At 46.2% G+C, this 19,518-nt stretch overlaps 1 protein-coding gene and 1 pseudogene across 1 annotated transcript in view; one reads left to right on the top strand and one right to left on the bottom strand.

Moving 5' to 3' along the window:
- The window catches only part of OTUD7A (OTU deubiquitinase 7A), a 357,324-nt gene that overhangs the window by 69,358 nt on the left and 268,448 nt on the right, over nt 1-19,518 (bottom strand). Inside the window, exons 5-6 of the mRNA XM_032835949.1 lie at nt 18,682-18,864; nt 12,629-12,847 (exon numbers count right to left, since the gene is read on the bottom strand). Coding sequence (XP_032691840.1) covers nt 12,629-12,847; nt 18,682-18,864 — 402 coding nt within the window. The remainder of the gene's footprint in view (nt 1-12,628; nt 12,848-18,681; nt 18,865-19,518) is intronic.
- Nucleotides 18,921-19,048, top strand: LOC116854290 (annotated as a pseudogene).

Raw genomic sequence — 19,518 nt, 5'->3', positions numbered from 1 at the left:
TTAAAAAAAAAAAAAAAACAATATAATGGATAAATAATTTGTAGTATATGCATCCACTGCAAAACCAAATAGTGATAGAATCAACTATAATTACACTTAATAATATGAATGAATCTCACAGGCTTAATAGTAAGTGAAAGAACTCAGAACTCAAACTTTTCATGATTCCACTTATATATAGTTCACAAAGAGGCCAAATAAATCTATGCTGTTAGAGGTCTATTTTCTTGATCTGAATTTCTTGACAGGAATCCTTGTTAGAATGTGTTTGGTTCTGTAACTTAACTGTTTTCACATTTTTCTGTATGTGTGTTCTGTTTCAATAAGGAGTTAAAAAAAAATGAAGGGATGGGATGCCTGGGTGGGTCAGTGGGTTAAACCTCTGTCTTCAGCTCAGGTCATGATCTAAGGGTCTTGGGATCGAGCCCTGCATTGGGCTCTCTGATCAGTGGGGAGCCTGCTTCCCCTCTCTCTGCCTGCCTCTCTGCCTACTTATGATCTCTGTCTGTCAAGTAAGTAAATAAATAAATCTTAAAAAAAAAATGAATGGGTGTTGAGCCTAGCTCTGGAGACTATCACAAGAGAGAGACAGCTGGAAGCCACTGGCACTGGAGAAGATATTTTGAAGGCAAAAGAAAAGGTCCAAGGGGTGAGATTCCTGAGAGCTGGTGCTTGCCGGATGAAAGACCCTTGGAGAACCCCAATTTGCAAATATTTCCATTCCACATTATTTTCCCCATGAAATGCAATAGTGTTTCTGAAATATTGAAGAGGCAACTTCAATAAACATAAGACTATAATGTTTATAAAAATAAGACTGAGTCATAAAACCACTAATACACACTGTCACTAAAATGTACTTCAACATCACATTTTTCCTATTTCTACACAGAGTTATTGATAGATGGGTATCTTATAGATCTAGCCACCATCAATTTTATCACTTTTTAAATCATAAAAGTTCTATTTGCTAACCATTCCTTTGACACCTCCCTTACTTCTTTTTACTTCTAATATCTGGATGACTGAATGGAATCCCTTTTGGTGCTTTCTTTTTCCTCACACACAAAAATGAGAACAGTGACTATACAATAGTGACAATAGGTATTTTTTGATTGTATGAGATCTGCTCACTAGATATATCACATGAGCTTCATTGATTCCTACATACTATGAGACTCTAGAATGAGTTACACATGTCAGAATGGGAGTGTTTAATGCAAGGATTGGGGACTGTGGTAATCTTGGGAGACTCCTTCATTTTGCCTCCTTGTCCGATGTTTCTGCTCAATGCCATCAGCAATATGTCCTTCTATGACTAAGTGACTTTGCTGCTTACTTCATCTTTGGCCTCTCAGAGAGCAGTCCCTTGGAGATTTTCTCTGGTATTGGTGATTTGCACTTTTAAGAAAATCAAGAAATCATGCAATTATTACTTTTTTTCTTTTCAAAAATTTTTCAATTCTAGTTAGTTAACATGTAGTGTATTGTTAATTTCAGGAGTAGAATTTAGTTATTCATCACTTACATATAACACCCAGAGCTTCACACAAGTGCCTACTTCCCTCTCTCAACCCTCAGTTTGTTCTCTATCATTAAGAGTCTTTTATTGTTTGCTTCCCTTTTACTTTTTTCCCCCTTCCTCTCTGTTCATCTGTTTTGTTTCTTAAATTCCACATATGAGTGAAATCATATGGTATTTCTCTTTCTCTGACTGACTTATTTCACATAGCATAATAGACTCAAGCTCCATTCACGTCATTGAAAATGGCAAGAAAGAAATCATGCAATTATTATGTGGAATGGAAAACTCAGCAGAAAATAGCCTGAGGGAAAAGGTTACAGTTTGCAAGGTTCTAAGCGGAACTGAGGAGGTGTCCTGTAAAGGCCAGGGGGTGGGTGGCACCAAGAGCCGATTCCTGATGGCTCTGCCGTTTTACAGGCTGGGTGCCCACAGGTGAGTGGAGGTGCTTCTCTGAGTCTCCCCTTCCTTACCTGTAAAGTGGAAATCGTATGAGCAGCTGATGGGAAGTGTGGAGGTCATTAATACTAATACTGTACCTAGCACACAGTAGATGCTATGCAAATACATGATGGCTATTATTATCAAAAGCATAGTCTCTTTTTTTAAAATGATAAACAGGGTTTATTTAAGGGTCCAATGAGAAAGATCTCAATTCTTACCCCCATCATCAAATGCTCTTCTTCATCCATAGAATTAGGATTTGGCTACAACAATTATTTCAATTCACAATTCAGCTCAGACAAGGCTGAGAAATAGTCTGTTTTCTAAATATACTTATCTTCTTGTGACAATTTTCTCTGATCCCAGTATACTGCATTTCCTTGGGACAATAACAGAACTCCCCCCATTCTGGCCTTAATTTAAAAAAAATTTTTTATTAATATTATTTGCCCCAGGGGTACAGGTCTGTGAATCATTAGGCTTACACATTTCATAGAACTCACCATAGCACATACCCTTCTCAATGTCCATAATCCAACCACCCTATCCCTACTCCCTTACTCCCCAGCAACCCTCAGTTTGTTTCCTGAGATTAGGGTCTCTTATGGTTTGTCTCCCTTCCTGGTCCCATCTTGTTTCATTTTTTTCCCTCCCTACCCCCACCCCCCGACCCCCCGCCCTGCCTCTCAAATTCCTCATATCAGAGAGATCATATGATAATTGTCTTTCTCTGATTAACTTATTTTGCTCAGCATAATATCCTCTAGTTCCATCGACGTCATTGCAAATGGCAAGATTTTGTTTCTTTTGATGGCTGCATAGTATTTCATTGTAGATATATACCACATCTTCTTTATCCATTCATCTGTTGATGGGCACTAGGTTATTTCCATAGTTTGGCTATTGTGAACGTTGCTGCTATAAACTTTTGGGTGCATGTGCCCCTTCGGATCACTACATTTGTATCTTTGAGGTAAATACCCAGTAGTGCGATTAAAAGCACAGTATCTTAGCACTTACCCCCACCCTACTCAATGACCATATCTTTCAAGAGAGCCCAGTAAGAAGGCCCAATTTCCTCAGAGGACTCAAAAACATGCTGCTTTTGATCTGAAACCATCAAGAGTGGGATTCAACCCAGATATACTACTGATCCAAGTGAAGGGGCTAATAATGACACATGGGGAAGTTGGGAAAATTCCTTTGACCATAATATATTCCACATGATTTAAGCTCCCATTCTGGAGAATTCAGGGGAATTGTCAAAATGCAAATAACAACATTGCATCTGTGGTAAGCAGACTTCTAAGGTGACCCCAAGATACCCACCTCTGGGAGGGGGAGGAATCCCCTTCTCTTGAGTGTGAGTGGGATGCCACCCTCAAGGTTAGGTTACATTTCCTGGCAATGTAAGGGTTTTGTAGAGGTAATTAGTTGACTTATCAATTGACCTGAAAGGGAGAGTACTCTGGTGGGCCCAAACTAATCAGGTGACCACTTTAAAAAAGAGTTCCGTTCAGAGGCAGGAAGTCATAGACAGGAGAGAGAAGAAAAGAGGAGAGGGGAGGAGGGAGGAAGGCAGAAAAGGGTAGAGGGAGAAGAGAGAAGAGACAGATCCTCTTGCTAGTCTTGAAGAAGTAACCTGACATGTTGTAAAGAGGGCCATGCGACAAACGCCTAGGTCTTTAGAGCCTTTTCTATTTGCCACGAACTTCCCCTACCAAGAGCTATCAAGCAAGCTGGAACTTAGCTGCAAAGAACTGAATTCTTTTTTTTTTTTTTTTTGAGGTTTTATATATTTATTTTAGAGAGGTGGGGGAGGGGCAGAGAGAGATTCATAAGCAAGCAGACTCCTCACTGAGCAGAGATGGACAAAGTGCTCTATCCCACAATGAGATCACGACCGTGAGCCTAAATCAACAGTCACCCAGATGCCCTCACAAAGTACTGAATTCGGACAATAGCTCCAGGAGGTGTTCAGAAGTAGATTTCTCCCTAGTTGGGCCTCTAGTTGAAGACAGCTCCTGACAACTGCATTTCAGGCTTGAGGGGCTCTGGGCCGAGGACCCAGCTAATAGGTACATACTTCTGATCCACGGAAACTTCCGGACAACAAATTTATAGCTGTTAAACCTGTGGTACTTTGTTATGCAGCAACAGAAAATGGATATAGCATCCTTCAGCCAGAGGACATTCGGAAAGGAATTGTGTCTATTTGTTTCTTGTTCCCATCCTGGGACGGTGTCTAGGACACACCTGTTTGTTCTTGAGCACACCGTGCTAAGGGGACCATGCATGAACAAACACCTTCAGTCATAAGGAAAGCAGAGACCGCCTTGGCCCAGGGCTGGGAGCGTGTGCACACCCAGGACAGGGCAGGAAGATGGGGTGCAGCTTGCCAGAGACCCATCCTGGACAGGACATGGCAGGGCCTGATCTTCACCCTGCCCACCCACTTCACACTGTCCAACAGTTTCTTAGTCTCAAGAAGCCTGAAGCATGAATGGATATTAACACACGTGGCCAAAGAAGTCCCTTTAGCTCAATTCTACTTTGGCACTTCTTTAAGATGTCTAGGGGGGAAACTGGTAGACAGGTGGAGGTGTGCTGCTTTCTCTAGGAACCCTTTCCTCTTACGACCCTCACTTCCTGGGGCCTGGCATGTCCTTGCTCTCAGGGACACTTCTCCACCTTCTCTCCTTCTTCAAGACACGCAGCCTCTTGGGAACCTGCATGAGCAGGCTTGCATTTCATATGTTCCCTGCTGCTGTTGTCCCAACTTCTGGTCACTGCCACTTGGTCCTGGAGATCTTGGTCTGCAGCACAGGGACCACCTCCGCCCCACCCTCCCACCCCCCACCCCTGGCCCAGGCATGCTTAAGCCTTGTCTTCAGGTCACCTTCAGGTCACCTTATGGATTGCATTGCAAACCACCCATGTCATTCGGGTTCTCTCTCACAGCCTCGCAGCTGTCTCCTCTCTGGCCTGTGAGCCCTGGAGGGCAGGCCCATGTCTCCTCTTCGGGGAGCCCTGGGACACTGAGGGGTTGAACATGCACTGGATTGACCCTGGAGGTGCGGTCCCAGCAGCCCCAGGCCCCCCCCCTGTGCTGGGCGGAGAAGGAGCAGACTGACCTAGAGAAAGCATGACCTTCAGGTCCTGAGGGAACCAGTGGCAAGTCACGGCAGGCCAGGTGAGGGTGCCCTGCCCAGAGGTGGGGCGGGGGGCAAGCTCCATAGCTTTTAGAAGCCCCTTTGGTAAGATTACATTCTCATCTTCCAGAGCCTCCAAAAGATAGAATTCTTCCTTTTTTGGTCCTGTTCACGTCATGAATCCAACGTAAACAGTGCCATCTACCCCAGTTATTAAAAGCTTTCCAACATTCTCAGCAACCTGAGGCCTTACATAAAACAGGGAAAGCACCTGACATTTCAGGGGGTGAGAATGCTACCTGATAAGGTTTTTTTTTTTTTTTTTTTTTTAAGATTTTATTTATTTGACAGACAGAGATCACAAGTAGGCAGAAAGGCAGGCAGGGAGAGAGAGAGCGGGAAGCAGGCTCCACTGCTGAGCAGAGAGCCTGATTCGGGGCTCGATCCCAGGATCCTGAGATCATGACCTGAGCTGAAGGCAGAGGCTTTAACCACTGAGCCACCCAGGTGCCTCCTGATAAAGTGTTTTTTTAACGCGATTTAGATAACGTCCTCGCCCAGATTCTTGTTCTTACCTTCTTGTCTTCCTATATGCCACCATATTCATTTGCTGGAAAATACGTCAGAGGCTGGGTCACTAACGTTGCTGCTAGGCCAGGCAGAGGATGCTCTGGACACCAGCACGTGTGTTAGATATCTCATTGTGCCCAATAACTTCAATAGTGATTCGCTCCATGAATTGCTCATCTACCTCAAATGGGGCACACCCTGAAAGCATGCTTGATAAGCAGAACCTGGCTCGTGTCAGATCCCAAGCAGCTTTGCCCTCCTGGGGGGAGGGGAGGCTGCTTTCTACCTCTTTGTGGGGCATTCCTGGACTCTGACCCCAGAAAAGGAGCCTTAGGGGTGTAAATTCACCAGCTACAGCCAGAAGTCACCTTTCCTCTAGAAGGAATCTTGCACATCTAGAAAATGCAAAAGGAATCACATATCTCTGGAAGTAACCTTTCGGGGTCTGAGAATCAATGCCATCTTAAATGGGGCATCTTCATCCAAATTTCTTCTGGGCAATGTGTCATTTTCTTAATCTCACTGTAGCCCACATAGTTAGTCACACTTGGAAGGTAACTGAATCATGATAAAATTTAGTATGTGGCTAGGGGGATGGAAGCCAAGGCTTAGTGGCTTGATTTCAGTTGGCTTCCGGAAAGTTAAGATTGTCACGCAGTTGACAGCATTCCTAGGACCGTCAGTCGGATGTGACCGCCCCAGGAAGATGACCCAGCTATGATAAATGCCAGTGCTTTCCAGCCTCTGGAGAATGAAAAATGGCTCTGCACTATTCTAACATCTCCAGCCAGATCCGGGTTGGGATGTCCACGATTAAGGTGTTTTTTGCACAAGCAGTGTGACTGGGAACATGGTACAAAGTTCCTATTTCTAGCTTTGACAAAATGGTCATTCAGTTTCCTCACACAATAACCTCACTTAAGAACAGGAGACAGACATTCAAACGTGGGAATTTGCACTGTGAATAGAAAAAAACCCACAGGATGTGAGCACCTGCAGAGAAGAAAATGGTGGGTAAACTCCATTGAGGGAGGCTGGTGGTATTACGGGTGAGGAGTGATTAGTCACTCATTCTGCCTTTTCCAAGCAACGTTCCTGATTCATACACGATAATGGGACCAATTAACTTGAGCTTTGTAACAGATGGTTACCACACAGTTTAAAATAAGATGTCATTTTGCTCATCACCAACGAAGAAAACAAAACGTGACAAGTCTCTAGGAGCAAGACAAGCACATCGTGCCCTGAACGTGACCCTGTGATTCCTTTTAACATCACTTCCCTTATGGAGTGACTCCACACACCCAAGGTCATTGATCCCTCTTCTCTGGGTCTTGCCTGTGCTTCTGCAAGTCCCTCCCACGGGACTACAGTGTGTTGCTCTAGGTCTGTCTCCCTAGTGTTTCTGTCCAGCTCCAGACCCACCCCCCCACCCCCACCATCCACCTGGTATTCAACACAGAGCAGAGCTGTGCTGGGGGCGAGATGGGAGCTTGCTGCTATGATAGCTCACCTCCTCCCCCGGGATTTCTTATCACACTGTTAACTCTAGAATCCATATCCTTAACCTGGGCCTCTCCTGACCTCCAGACTCTCATGTACAACTGGACAGCAGTGTCACAAGTCTCACCAGGATCTCTGACCTAGCCTGCCCCTCCTGGCCCATCCATCGCCTCCCAAGCCTGCTCCTCCCTGCAGGGGTCTGCATCTCCCCATGGTACTGTCATCTACCCACTAAGGGTGGGCAACATTCTTGGGCTCATGCTTGCCTCAGCCTTTCTGCCATGGTTCCCATCCAGTCCATCAGCAGGTCCCATGCGTCCACCTTCAACACAGATCCTGCTTCAATATCTAGCTTCTTCTCGTGACTTCCACTGCTACCCCCAGGACACTGGCTACCCTCTCCCCTGAGCTAAAGCAGCTACCTCCTCCTTGCTCTTCCAGCTTCTTCTCTTGCCCCCTTAGATTCCATCCTCAACAGAGTACCAGAATGTATCAGATCGGAATCCAAACATGTCACTCACCTGCTCGAAATCCTCCCAGGACTGCACATCCGACCTACAGTTAAGCCCAAGGGCTCACAGTGGCTCCCTGGGCCCCTGGCCACCATTCTTCTGCCTTCCTTTCCAACTCCTCCAGCACCCCTTCCAACTGCTCTCATGCCTGGCTTTCCTTATGTAGTGCACAAGATTGAGGCCAAGCCCCTTCTGCCAAGAACACCAGAGCTGGATGTCTCCATCTCTCCCTCCTCCCTGCCCTCCAGAGACCTGCCTTACTCTCCCTCCTGTCTCCTCATATCCTCGTACCCCGTACCTTACTTCCTACCCCTTCCACAATGGTCCTCACTGCCTCAGTTCACGTTTATGGTCTACCTTTTATTGTCATTCTTCCCCACTAGAATTTAATCTCTGCGAACACAGGAATTTCACCTGAGTGGTTTAGAATCAGGACGCCAGCACCTGCAATGGGCTGTTTCATGAGAGGACAGGGTTGTGTTGGGTGAACTGGTCTTGGCTTGGCAGCTCTCACACATCTTCGACTCAAAATGTAAGAAAGTGAGGCTTCTTCCAGCTGACCAGAACTTGGCCAGGTTGGGCTGAGTCAGAAGCCTGGGGAACATCTGCACATCTTAACTGTTCCCCTGGCCAATCTGCTTCAAGCTACCACCCTTCTATGGAGCTGAGACTCAACACCACAAGCCAAGGGGTTCCCTAAATATTTTCTGACAATACTTCAATTTCTCGGGTATGCAGTCACTACTATATTACACAGACATGCCTCTCTGCCCTTTGGGTTCACAGCCTCGCTGAAGCACCACACACCATCTTGCCCACAGTGGCGGGCTTCTGGACGAGGCATGGGTCGTTACTCCTCAGGCCTAGAACCCATGATCTCAGAGTCTTCTTACATGTAAATGAAGCAAGATAACCTGATGGGGAAATTTATGGTTTCTTGTATTTTCCATGGCAGGTAATCATTAAAGAATGAAAGACATTTTTCCTTCATCTCTCAAGAGGTCAGCGCTTGTATGCACTGAAACCCTGTCCTTTTGTGGCCTGTGAGACTGTCATGGTGTGGGAGGGGAGTTGTACCCTGCAGGGATTTAAAGCCCAGGAGAATGGCATTGTGGGTTCTGTGGGAGGGGAAGACTGGCACCCCACTCAACATGGGGGCTCCTCAGATAGATGGGCTGTCCCATGCCTTACCAGGCACTGAGAGAGTAGAGCTAAGCCCCTGTGGTGGACCAGGGGCGAAACTAACTGAATGAAGGTCGATTTATTCCAAATTTTCTGGACCACACAAATCCCAGTTCCTGTAGAGTCCCAGGGGCTGGGAGAGCCCCCCCGACTCACCTGCCACTCTGTGACAGAGATGATATTTCCTTCCCAAGACAGCTAGAATTATGCCTCGAACAAGTGGATTTTTTTGGGCATCTATGTCACTCTCCCACATATATAGTATATGCGCACACATGTATATCAGCAGCTTATCCACAACTATCCTGAGCAGTAAGTTACTACAAGGAGGAATTTACACGTTACACCTGGCAACACTGAGCGGCTTTCTCAAATCGCTGTTTCATGGCTGAGCTCCCTCTTCCCCATGGACATTAATAGTGGTGCCTGATGGTAGCAACAGGAGCACAGCCTGGGTGGGAGAGAATAAGTCTGCCTCGCAGTGGGCCATATTCCTCCTCCAGTTGGGGTGGGGGACCATCTGGGGCTCACCTGACACGAGCCAGGGTCCTCACCAGAATCCGGGCACAGAAAGGGACTGATGAATCATCTAGTCTACAACCCTGCTTGGGAGTTGAGGAAAGAAGTCAAGAGAAGTCATATGCATGGCAGGCCGGGGTCAGCTCTATGCTGAGGAAATGAACACATTTATTCTTTCTGCCTACATTGTTTTTCAGTTCCTTGTTTCCCTGTGCTAGGCAGAGCCCTGGCGCGCAGGCTCTCGCTGCTCCAGGAGCATGCTCCCAAAGCAGGGCGGGGGTGGGGGGGCAGCCGGCCAGCCTTCCCAAGGCCTCCTGAAGCATGGATGGGGTGCCTTCCCAGCGCTGGGTGGGGATCCTTGCTGCCCGTTCCCTCCGTCCTCTTGGCACGTGACAGAAACAGTGTTGGTGAAGTTAGCATCTTCACTCAGTAAGTTTGGGTTCTTTTTTTAAATTTTATTTTATATTATTTATTTATTTGACAGAGATCACAAGTAGGCAGAGAGGCAGGCAGAGAAGGAGGAGGAAGCAGGCTCCCCGCTGAGCAGAGAGCTGATGTGGGGCTCGATCCCAGGACCCTGGGATCATGACCTGAGCTGAAGGCAGAGGCTTTAACTGAGCCACCCAGGTGCCCCTAAGTTTGGGTTCTTAAAAGCTTTCCAAGCCTGGATGGTTGGAGTGGAATAGTACCCTCTTTTTAGATACTAATCCAGAAGGTAAGATGTATATGATAAAAATGAGTATGTAATGTATGGAAGAAATAACAGAAAAGACATTACAAAGATGTATAGGGTTTTGCTAAGCATAGCAGGGTCCAAGGAGGGGGCTATCATCGTGCCAGGGCGGGGGGCACTGCACCCTCTGCCAGACTCAACCTTCAAAGGAAACGGCCACAGTTATGGGTGCTACCAGCCATTGTCAGGACCTAAGGTTGCAAAGTCCGAGCTGGGTAGCATTAGCGAGACATTAGCTCATGAGACGCTTTTCTTTCTTAACTTATACCAATTTCCCCCTTCTCTATGAAGAGTGAATCCTTTGTTAAAAATCTCTTATCTTGGGCACCTGGGTGGCTCAGTGGGTTAAGCAACTACCTTCAGGTCATGGAGTTCAGCTTCCAGCTCCCTGCTCAGCAGGTAGTCTGCTTCTTGCCTCTGAACCTCTCCCCTCTCATGCTCTCTCTCTCTCTCTCTCAAATAAATAAATAAATAAAATCTTAAAAAAATCTCTTATCTGAATTATTCATGTAGAAGCATCTTTAAAAGAGACAGCCTCCCCATAGGGAGTGATTTAGGATTATTGCTAATCCAGGTGAATTGTTTTGTGATTGTTGATCAGTTGGTGACCGTGAGCTGAGACAGAGCATGACTGTGGGTGTTAGTCTTTGAGTTGCTTTTGACAGCTCTGAAACAGTGGAGGTAACAAGTCACCTACAGTCACAACATCAGATCCAATGAATTACTGGGACTGTAGACCCTGTTCTCAAAACCAAGCGTGCCATGGGCCAGTCTCCCCCGAGTCCTGTGGCTGGGATAGATCACCAGGCTGCGCAGCACAAATAAGGCCCCACACTACCACCCCTTCCTATGTCTACGTGGAATTCTGTGCTTTCTTTCTTGGAGCAGGCAGATGAGGATGTTTCCTGGATTGTTCTACAAGAAATGGGAGGAGGCTGAGTATACACAGAAGCTTGGATCTGGGGAAAACACCCAAGAGTCCACTTCTGGATGCTTCCTATTTGTCCCACAGATCTCTGCTCCCCCTGTTCTGCACCCACAGGGCGACCTGCACAGACCCCAGTAATGGGCTCTCAGCTCTCTGCCCTTCTGCTGGTGAGAGGCACTGGTCAGAGTCCGGATGGTGGAGGAACAAGGTGTCTGGAGTGTTTATATTTCCAGAATCTTTTCTCCGAGAAGCCACACTTTCTATAAGTAGCGTTCTCCATCAGCTACTCTCATCGTTTGCCTCTTTGCTACCAGGACTGGTAGGAAATGACTGGTCCATCCGCCAAGATCAAGATCATACCAACGACAGATCCTTCTCTTGAGTCTTCTGCAGCCCCCCAAAGGTTTGGGCATTTTCAACTGTGTCTTGGTGAAGAGCTGAGACCAGCCCGATTTCCTGACGGAGCACTGCTCGTGGCTGCAGGCTTGAACACACCCTCTCCGCCATGCTCAGTCAGAGGCTCCCCATCCTGTTCTCCTGGGAGGCGCCACACAGGAGCACCTCGATATACCAGGCCTTTGAAATGGAGGCTTCAACCCACAGCAGCCGGGAAGAGCTGCTGACCATGGAGTCAGAATCAGAAAGCCTTGCTCCCCAGCCCAGCTGGGCGAGGACACACTCCACGTGCAAGGACAACCCTCAGTGGCAGGTGGGGACCCCATGGGAGAGGATGCTGGGCCTGAGAAGGGCATCGAGTCTTCTGGATGCATGTCTGAGAAGTCCCTGAACATGTGATTTTGCAAAGATACATAATGAAAACGGTGATGAGTAAGATAGGATATTTGCTCTGTCTCAGGAAGAACCTACATCTGTTTTAGACATTTGTTTTGAACTGACTGTTTTGTCCTCAGGAGCGCCAAAGAAGACAAGCCTAGCTTGCTCCCCAAATCTCTTCCTCATTGGGATGTCAGAAGAAACGCTCAGAAGAAGGGAGAAGGTGAAGTCAGGGTTTGTGTCTCTTCAACCTGGAGGCCGGGAAGCCCGGGAGGGCAGGAGACAACAGCCACACAAGATACAAGAGCTTCGCCGGGCCACCACCTGTCTTTCCGTCTTTGCAGGAAAACAGGCTCAGGGTGGTTACATAACTTGCTCATGTCCCCAGGAAGTGACAGTCTCCCGTCCTTCTCAAAGCCCATGGTCTTTCTTGCCTTTCATTCGACACCCATGGGAGGGTTAGATGGAAACAGGAGAAAAATAAGGCAAAACCACAGAGAGTTCTCCTTAGAGGGGGCTGGCCTAACCAGGCCAGATCTGGGAGCAAAGGGAAAACCCAAGAGGTCTCAGAACCACACTGTCATGGATCCCTACTAGTCTGTCCGGCCCTGGGCTGGAGCAGGGCAGGGCTGCAGAGCAGGAGGTCTGCGGCAAGTCCCTCCAGTCTGAACTGAAAACCCTTGAGTGAGACAACAGGCCTCTCCCTTGCTCACTGATCTGCTGATCTACTTTAGGCCAGTCTCACTCCCTGAGCCTAGGCTACAAGGGCCTGCCGGAACCGCCACTCACCTGCCTGCTCCAAAGCCACCATGGTCGCCTGCTCGATCAAGTCCCGTTCAATGAAGCTCCGGAAGTCTTCACTGTACACGCTCAGATCTGGCAACTGGAATGTGTAGATGGGCATCTCCAGGGGGAACTGCTCATTGTTGCACTCACTCGCCACGTGGGACCGGGCCAAGGAGACGATGGCTGAGCTGGCGTGGGAAATCCCCCGGGAAAGTCGCTTTTCTGCAAGGGGAGGGGAGGGGGAAGGATGACCGCAGGAACTGAGTGGGGTGGACACGTGGCTCTGCGAGCATGCACGTGCACACATGTTCCACGCACACATATGCCCCCACCCAAGTCCACACGCACACACATACACCCAGGCACGCATTCACCCGCACGCGCGCCACTCTTCCTGCAGACCTCCCTGACGCAGAGCTAACATTACCAGCACCTGGCATATGGCACTTACTCACTCTGAGTCAGGAAACCATTCAGAAAGAGGCGAGCTGCAAGGCTACCGCACACGTACACAGCGGCCTCATGGAAGATCTCCGGTCTTGCGTTTTGGGGTCTTAAGTAACATCTAACTCAGTTCAGCAGAGCTGCCCTGGGCTCGGCCGAAGGCCACAAGCCAGAATGCTCTTTGTTTTAGACATTCTTATATTTAAAGCAAGAAGCAATTGGTTCAGGCTTTCCCCACGTGGCTCGGATTGTAAGAGAGGTTACTGTACTAAAGGTACTCTGATAGACATATCCCACGCGATGATTATGCCCCAAATACAAAAATATGAAGCCTCCACATCTGCTTCTCTTCTTCTTTTTATAAAGATTTTATTTATTTGGAAGAGAGAGCGAATGAGTAGAGGGGAGCTGCGCAAGGAGAAGCCGACTTCCCGCTGAGCAGGGAGCCTAATACGGGGCTAGATCCCAGCACTCTGGGATCATGACATAAGTTCAAGGCAGATGCTTAAGCACCTGAGCCACCCAGGCATCCCTGCTTTTCTTCTGTCTCGGTCTGACATTGTCTCTGCACTTGAAAAGAGCTCATCTACTCTGGTCTTTTTCTGCCTGGAGTTTCCAGCCAAAGGGTGAGATGTGTAGGGCAGACTTCCTCTGAGGTACCGGCTGTTGCCCTGGGAGGGAGTTAATCACGAGATCTCAACATGCAGCAAAAAAAGCAGATGTCTTTGTTCTCTCGACACTTGGTTTTTTGAGCCCTGCTCTTAATAGCTAACATTAACCATAATCAAAGAATTCTTAACCGACTGAGCCACCCAGGCATCCTTCATAATAGAAGAATTCTTAAAATCACGGTGTTAGGGGGGATGTTTTCTTTTTACAACCAATAGTCGTAATAATGGAGAATTCTTCTAGCAAGGCAGAAGTGCTCTTTTAATTCGCTCAGGAAAACAAAATTCAGACTGGTGTCTGAATGGGTGTTGTCTAAGCCCTGTGGCAAATTCGTAAGTGTATCCACTCGGGTCACAAGGACTGCTACTTCATTTCAGATCAGCCTGCCCACCAGTCAGGCTCTGTGTCCATGCTGATGCCACTCGGAAGCATGTCTCTGCCCACCTGTGCTCACCGAAAACCCACGCTCGTGCCATCATCTGGAACAGGAGCTCCTTACTTCCCCACGTGCAAGGGCAGTGGAGAGAAATGTCATCAAAGTCATTTTGCTACAGCAGACTAAAAACAGAAGGCTTTTGATCCCGGGGTAAGTTGGTTTTAAATTTAAAGTCAATTCTCAGAAGCCTCAAGTATCTGGGCATTAAAATGAATGGTGAGTCCCACAGAGAGAGTATTTTAAAATGAGTAGTTTTGATTCACCTTCGGTTGGATTCTGAGACCATGAAGACTCATTATTTTGTATTTTGAGGAAAGGCAAAGAGAAGTTAAACCATGCTGGCCATGAGAAAGAAAAGACTTGGAGCATGTAGGTCCTGGCTTGTCTACCATTGGGGATGGCCCCATTGCTTCCTGCACTCGGTCCACATTCTTGAGAGCAGGAGCGAAGGAGACTCTGAATCCTTCTGCCATGTTCTCCAGGTCTCACAAGCCACGCTGATGTCTCACCTCTCGATACAGACTATTGTTTCTGTATCTGGAAAAGTAGAAACTGCTTCACCCCTTTGGGACCTGATGGAGATGGGCATCAGACGTTCCTTAACACCCAAGGTGTTACATGACCCACACAGTCCACTGGACAGACTCACGACGCAGCTCTCAATAGTGGGAATCTGCTGGGCACAGTCATCCATACTCCTTCGTGGCTTATCACTTAGTACCTCTTTGCCAATCACTGAGATGCTATCAGGACCTTAGGAGCATTGTGACTCATAGTATAATATGATGCTATTAAGTAGTTCCACATAGTAACTATTTGGGGTCTGAATGAAAATGCATTTTGGGGGCACATGGGTGGCTCCTTTGGTTGAGGGTCCAACTCTTGGTTTCGGGTTGGGTCATGATCTCAGTGTTCTGGGATTGAGACGCTCCTTGTGTTCCCCACTCAGTGGGGAGCCTGCTTAAGAATTCTCTCTCCCTCTCCCTCTGCCCCTCCCTCTGCCTCTCTCAAATAAATAAATCTTAAATCTTAAAAAAAGAAAAAAACTTTTGAACTAAAAGTAAATTATGCTAAAGCTCATATAATGAGAAACATATGCTCCTAATTCTAACACTTGCCCACCACCATCTCCATGAATGCATATATGTAATCACACACAGACACGCAGATGCACACACACACACACACACATACACACACACTGAGTCCTTAAACATGAACTCAGCAATCCTTCTTTCAGAGGTATAAATGAATTGTTTTATAGGAATGACCATGTTCAGAGTTATACCCTAGAGAAATAAAGATATTAAATAAAAACACAGTGAAACACGCAGAATTCTGCAACTATTGACAAAACCAACTCATACTGATGTTATTCAGGCCAGGGGAGCTGTTTTAACTGTATTTTCTTGTTTTCTGTATTCCTGATACTCTGGCATCTGGGGCATTCCTGAGTGCGGAGGGACTCTCCTTACTAGGAGTAGCTAATTCTGAGAGCCAATGACTCCTAGGAAAGGAGCATGCCTTTCCTATGCAAACCAGTGAATCCAGAGAACCACCTCTTCTCTCTGGTTCTTACACTCCAGCGAGCAATATTTCTCTGCGACCCGGGGCAAGGTACAAGACAACCGGGGATAGCTTCTAAGCCCCAGAGAGCTTGCTGAAATTATTCAGTCTTGCCAATCCTAAATCTGTTTACTCTCCCTTGCCTTTTCCAAGGAAATCACAATAAAAGTTCACGTCCATGTTTTTCCTCTCAGTCCCTTCTGCCTCCTGACCTCCCTTCATCCTTCCCCATGTGGTCCTGCATGGTGTGCCATGCCATGTCTCCTGCTTGTTGGGAACTGTGAGTATAACAACTTCCTTCATGATATTCTTTTCCATGTGTGCATATCTCATCATATCTGATTAAAACAAATCCTAGGTATTTTAAGAACAGGTGCACAAGTCTTTCTGAAAGGGGCAGATATAAATACTTTAGGCTTTGTAAGCTGGAGCTTACATAGCCAGTGTATAAATGAATAGGCAAGAGGGTGTTTCAATAAAAACTTTATTTAAAAAACAGACAGTAACCAGAGTGGGCTCATGGGCCATTGCTTGCTGACCCCCAATTTATACTATGGATCATTAATTTTCCATGTTAATGTATGCACTATGATTTCAAGAACTCAAAGGATACGGGTATCTAATTCAGAAACTATAATTTCTATTTTATAAAAAGTACATAGGATTGTTCAAAAACTCAATTAATGGAATTATGTGACAGACTTAGTTTTTCACTTACAGTTATTAGATTCTGAATCCATCAACCTCTCTGGAAGCAGAGAGAAGGGTCCTTCTAGCATTCTCAATGTGAGGATAAAATAATGGGTTGGTTGGTTTGCTGCCAGTCAAAAAGAGCAGGAGCAGCCATATATATATATTTAGAAAACCCCAGATGTTCTCTTAGAAAAAAATGATTAGTATTATAAGAGAATTTATGTAAATTACTGCATAAAACATAAATATGGAAAAAGTAAGTCGCTTTTCTCTAGGTCTAAAATCTTGGAATAGAAAACAATATGGTAATATGCCAATTAATCTTAAAATAAAAATTCATTCCAATTCCAACCGGAATTCCAAGCTTAAGGTTTACATGACAGAATAAAATGCCCCACGGGTGCCTGGGTGGTTCAGTTGATTAAGCGGTTGCCTTCAGCTCAGGTCATGATCCCAGGGTCCTAGGACTAAGCCCCACGTTGGGCTCCTTCCTCAGCAGAGAGCCTGCTTCTCCCTCTCCCTCTGCCTGCTGCTCTGCCTACTTGTGCTCTCTATCTCTCAGTCAAATAAATAAATAAAATCTTTAAAAAAAAAGAATAAAATGCCCCCAAATAGTGAAAAAACTTTGGAAGAGAATACCAAGAAAGAAGTTCTTTAACAGAAATTATAGCACATGGACAACCAGAGTTAAGGTAACAGGATGAGTGACCACATGGATTGACAACGTCTGGAAACAGATCCAAATATATTTGGGAATTTAATATATGGCAACTTTGGCATTTTAGTTCATTGGGTAAAGAATGTTTTATTCAATAAATGTGCTAGAGTAACTCATTCTTGATTCAGAAGAAAGCAAGACTAGATTCTTCCCTATTGTGTATAAAAATTTCAAATCAATCGAAAGACCTATGAACAAAATTTTAAAACGAATATAGGGACATATTCCAGTAACTATGTACTCCGGGAGACCTTCCAAAGTGAAAGAGGATTCCTATCAGCCATGAATGCATAATAATATAAACATTTTGTGTGGCAGAATATTCTGTAAACAAAGTCATAAAACAAATGATATACCGGGAAAGACATACACATATGTAAAAATACATGTCCCTAATCTTAACCACAAAGAATGCTACACATCGATCAGAAAACTGAAAAAAAAAAATCAACAGAAAAATGGGCAAAGTATGAGAACAGGCATGTTGCAGAAGGGGAAATCCAGCTGGCTGGCTAATAAATGACAGGATGAAAGTTAAAACAAGACACCCTCTTCCACCCTTCACAGTAGAAAAGCAACGTAAAGCCACCACAAAAACGTTCAGTGCTAGCAAGACTGGAGGGAGATACCTCGTTTCACACATCGCCAGCAGAAATGCATCTGAAAAAGTCCTGAAGTTACTGAATTAAAGACACACAGGTACTGGCACAGCAATCCACTCTGGGAACACTGACTTAGAGAAATAAAAACACTAGTATCTAAGATCACAGGCATATGGTTGTTTATTTTAGCATTGCTAGTAGTATTGAAAACAAGCAAAACACAAAACCCAAGAAAACCCAGAATAACTATTCATACAGGAGTGGTTTAAATATCACTGTAGGTTGTGGAATAAAATATTGAGACTCTATTCATGATTCAATGTTCCGAGAAACAAATGACTTGAGAAGCATCATATGCATTTGACCTTGATACATTTTGAAAGAGCACAGAGAAAGCAAGGAGGGGACAGACGAAGACGTCATCTTTGGTTATTACATCAGTGAGGTCTGAGATGGGCGAAGAAAACTCTTAAGTTCTCTCTCTATATCTTTGTACTGTTTCTTTCATCGGGATAAACACACCTGACTTCTGTAATTAAGAAAAAGAATAGAGGAAAGGGAGCCCGTGGAGCAACGAACTGATGGCGAGCAGATCCGGTGACCACGCTATGTAGGAAGTAAGTGAACGGACTAGAGGGGGTTGGGTTGGAGAGACCAAGGCTCCAGGAGGAGTGACCCCCCTTTAATCACGTGGGGTCCTGGGCAACTGGACTCCTCCTCCGGCTTCTCTGAGGCAGAGGGAGGAGCCTGAAACGGAAGCTGCGGAGCGCACCTCCGCTTGATGAGCGCGCACAGACCGATTTGACCTGCAGCCCAGAGGTGATGCCCTTGCCAGGTCCTTTGCGCCGTCCACCCCCCACCCCTGCTACCCCAAGCAAGCCACGGCACACTGGGGAAGCCGTTCTGGGCTCAGCCCCTCACCAGGTACCTTGGGCAATGTCGTCCTGTCTCTGCAGGCAGGGCCGCTCCACCTTGTGGCTGGGTTGGGGCGGCTCTCGCTCTGGCTGTTTGGGGCACCTGCCCTCGTTGAACACATGTGGCAGGTTGGCTGTGTGCACTTGTCGGAGCTGCTCATAGTCACTCAGAGCGGCGGTCAGGTCCCAGTTTTTGCCTATGGCCGAGAAATGACAATATTAAGGATCTCATTGTAGAAAAAAAAACTGTGCGAGCTTTGCGCAGTGGCAGTATCGTAGCCAATGAGGTTTATCCGAGGCGCGATTATTGCTAACTGAAAAAAAAACTGTGCAAGAAGGGCTCCCCCTCAGCACATTGAGTAATGAACTTTCCACCAGTAATGCTCGTATTTTCAGAGGGGTAAACGGCCTGATGTGTAAGTAGAGGTTCATACCGGCGACTGACGTCCATCCAAAATATGTGACTGTATTTACTCTCATTGCCTTCAGCCACACGCACACACGTGTCAAAACGTTATGTTCCTAATTATCCTGCTTTCCTTCACCCCTTTGAAAAATCAACTTGTAGAGGTAGCGTATTCTCGGAGGGAAGCAAAACATAAACTAAAAACCTCCCCCCAAAACAAAAACAAACACAAACAACAACAACAACAAAACCAAAAACAACCAATAAAAAAAATACCCAAATTTTCTTTAGGCTTTTGCTTATAGTTTTAGGTCTCTTTTTAAGGTTCATATGGGAAAAGCAGAAGCTTGGGAGTCATTCTCTGTGTAAAAGACTTAGTAGGAAGCAGTCTTCAGACCTCTGACCCTGAACTGGGTGAGATGCTCCTGGGGACTGTGGTCCTGGC

The sequence above is a fragment of the Lontra canadensis genome, unplaced genomic scaffold, assembly GCF_010015895.1.
Source record: "Lontra canadensis isolate GAN:19392208 unplaced genomic scaffold, GSC_riverotter_1.0 scaffold89, whole genome shotgun sequence".
NCBI classification, from domain to species: Eukaryota; Metazoa; Chordata; class Mammalia; order Carnivora; family Mustelidae; genus Lontra; species Lontra canadensis.
This window is presented reverse-complemented; position numbering and strand designations above follow the sequence as displayed.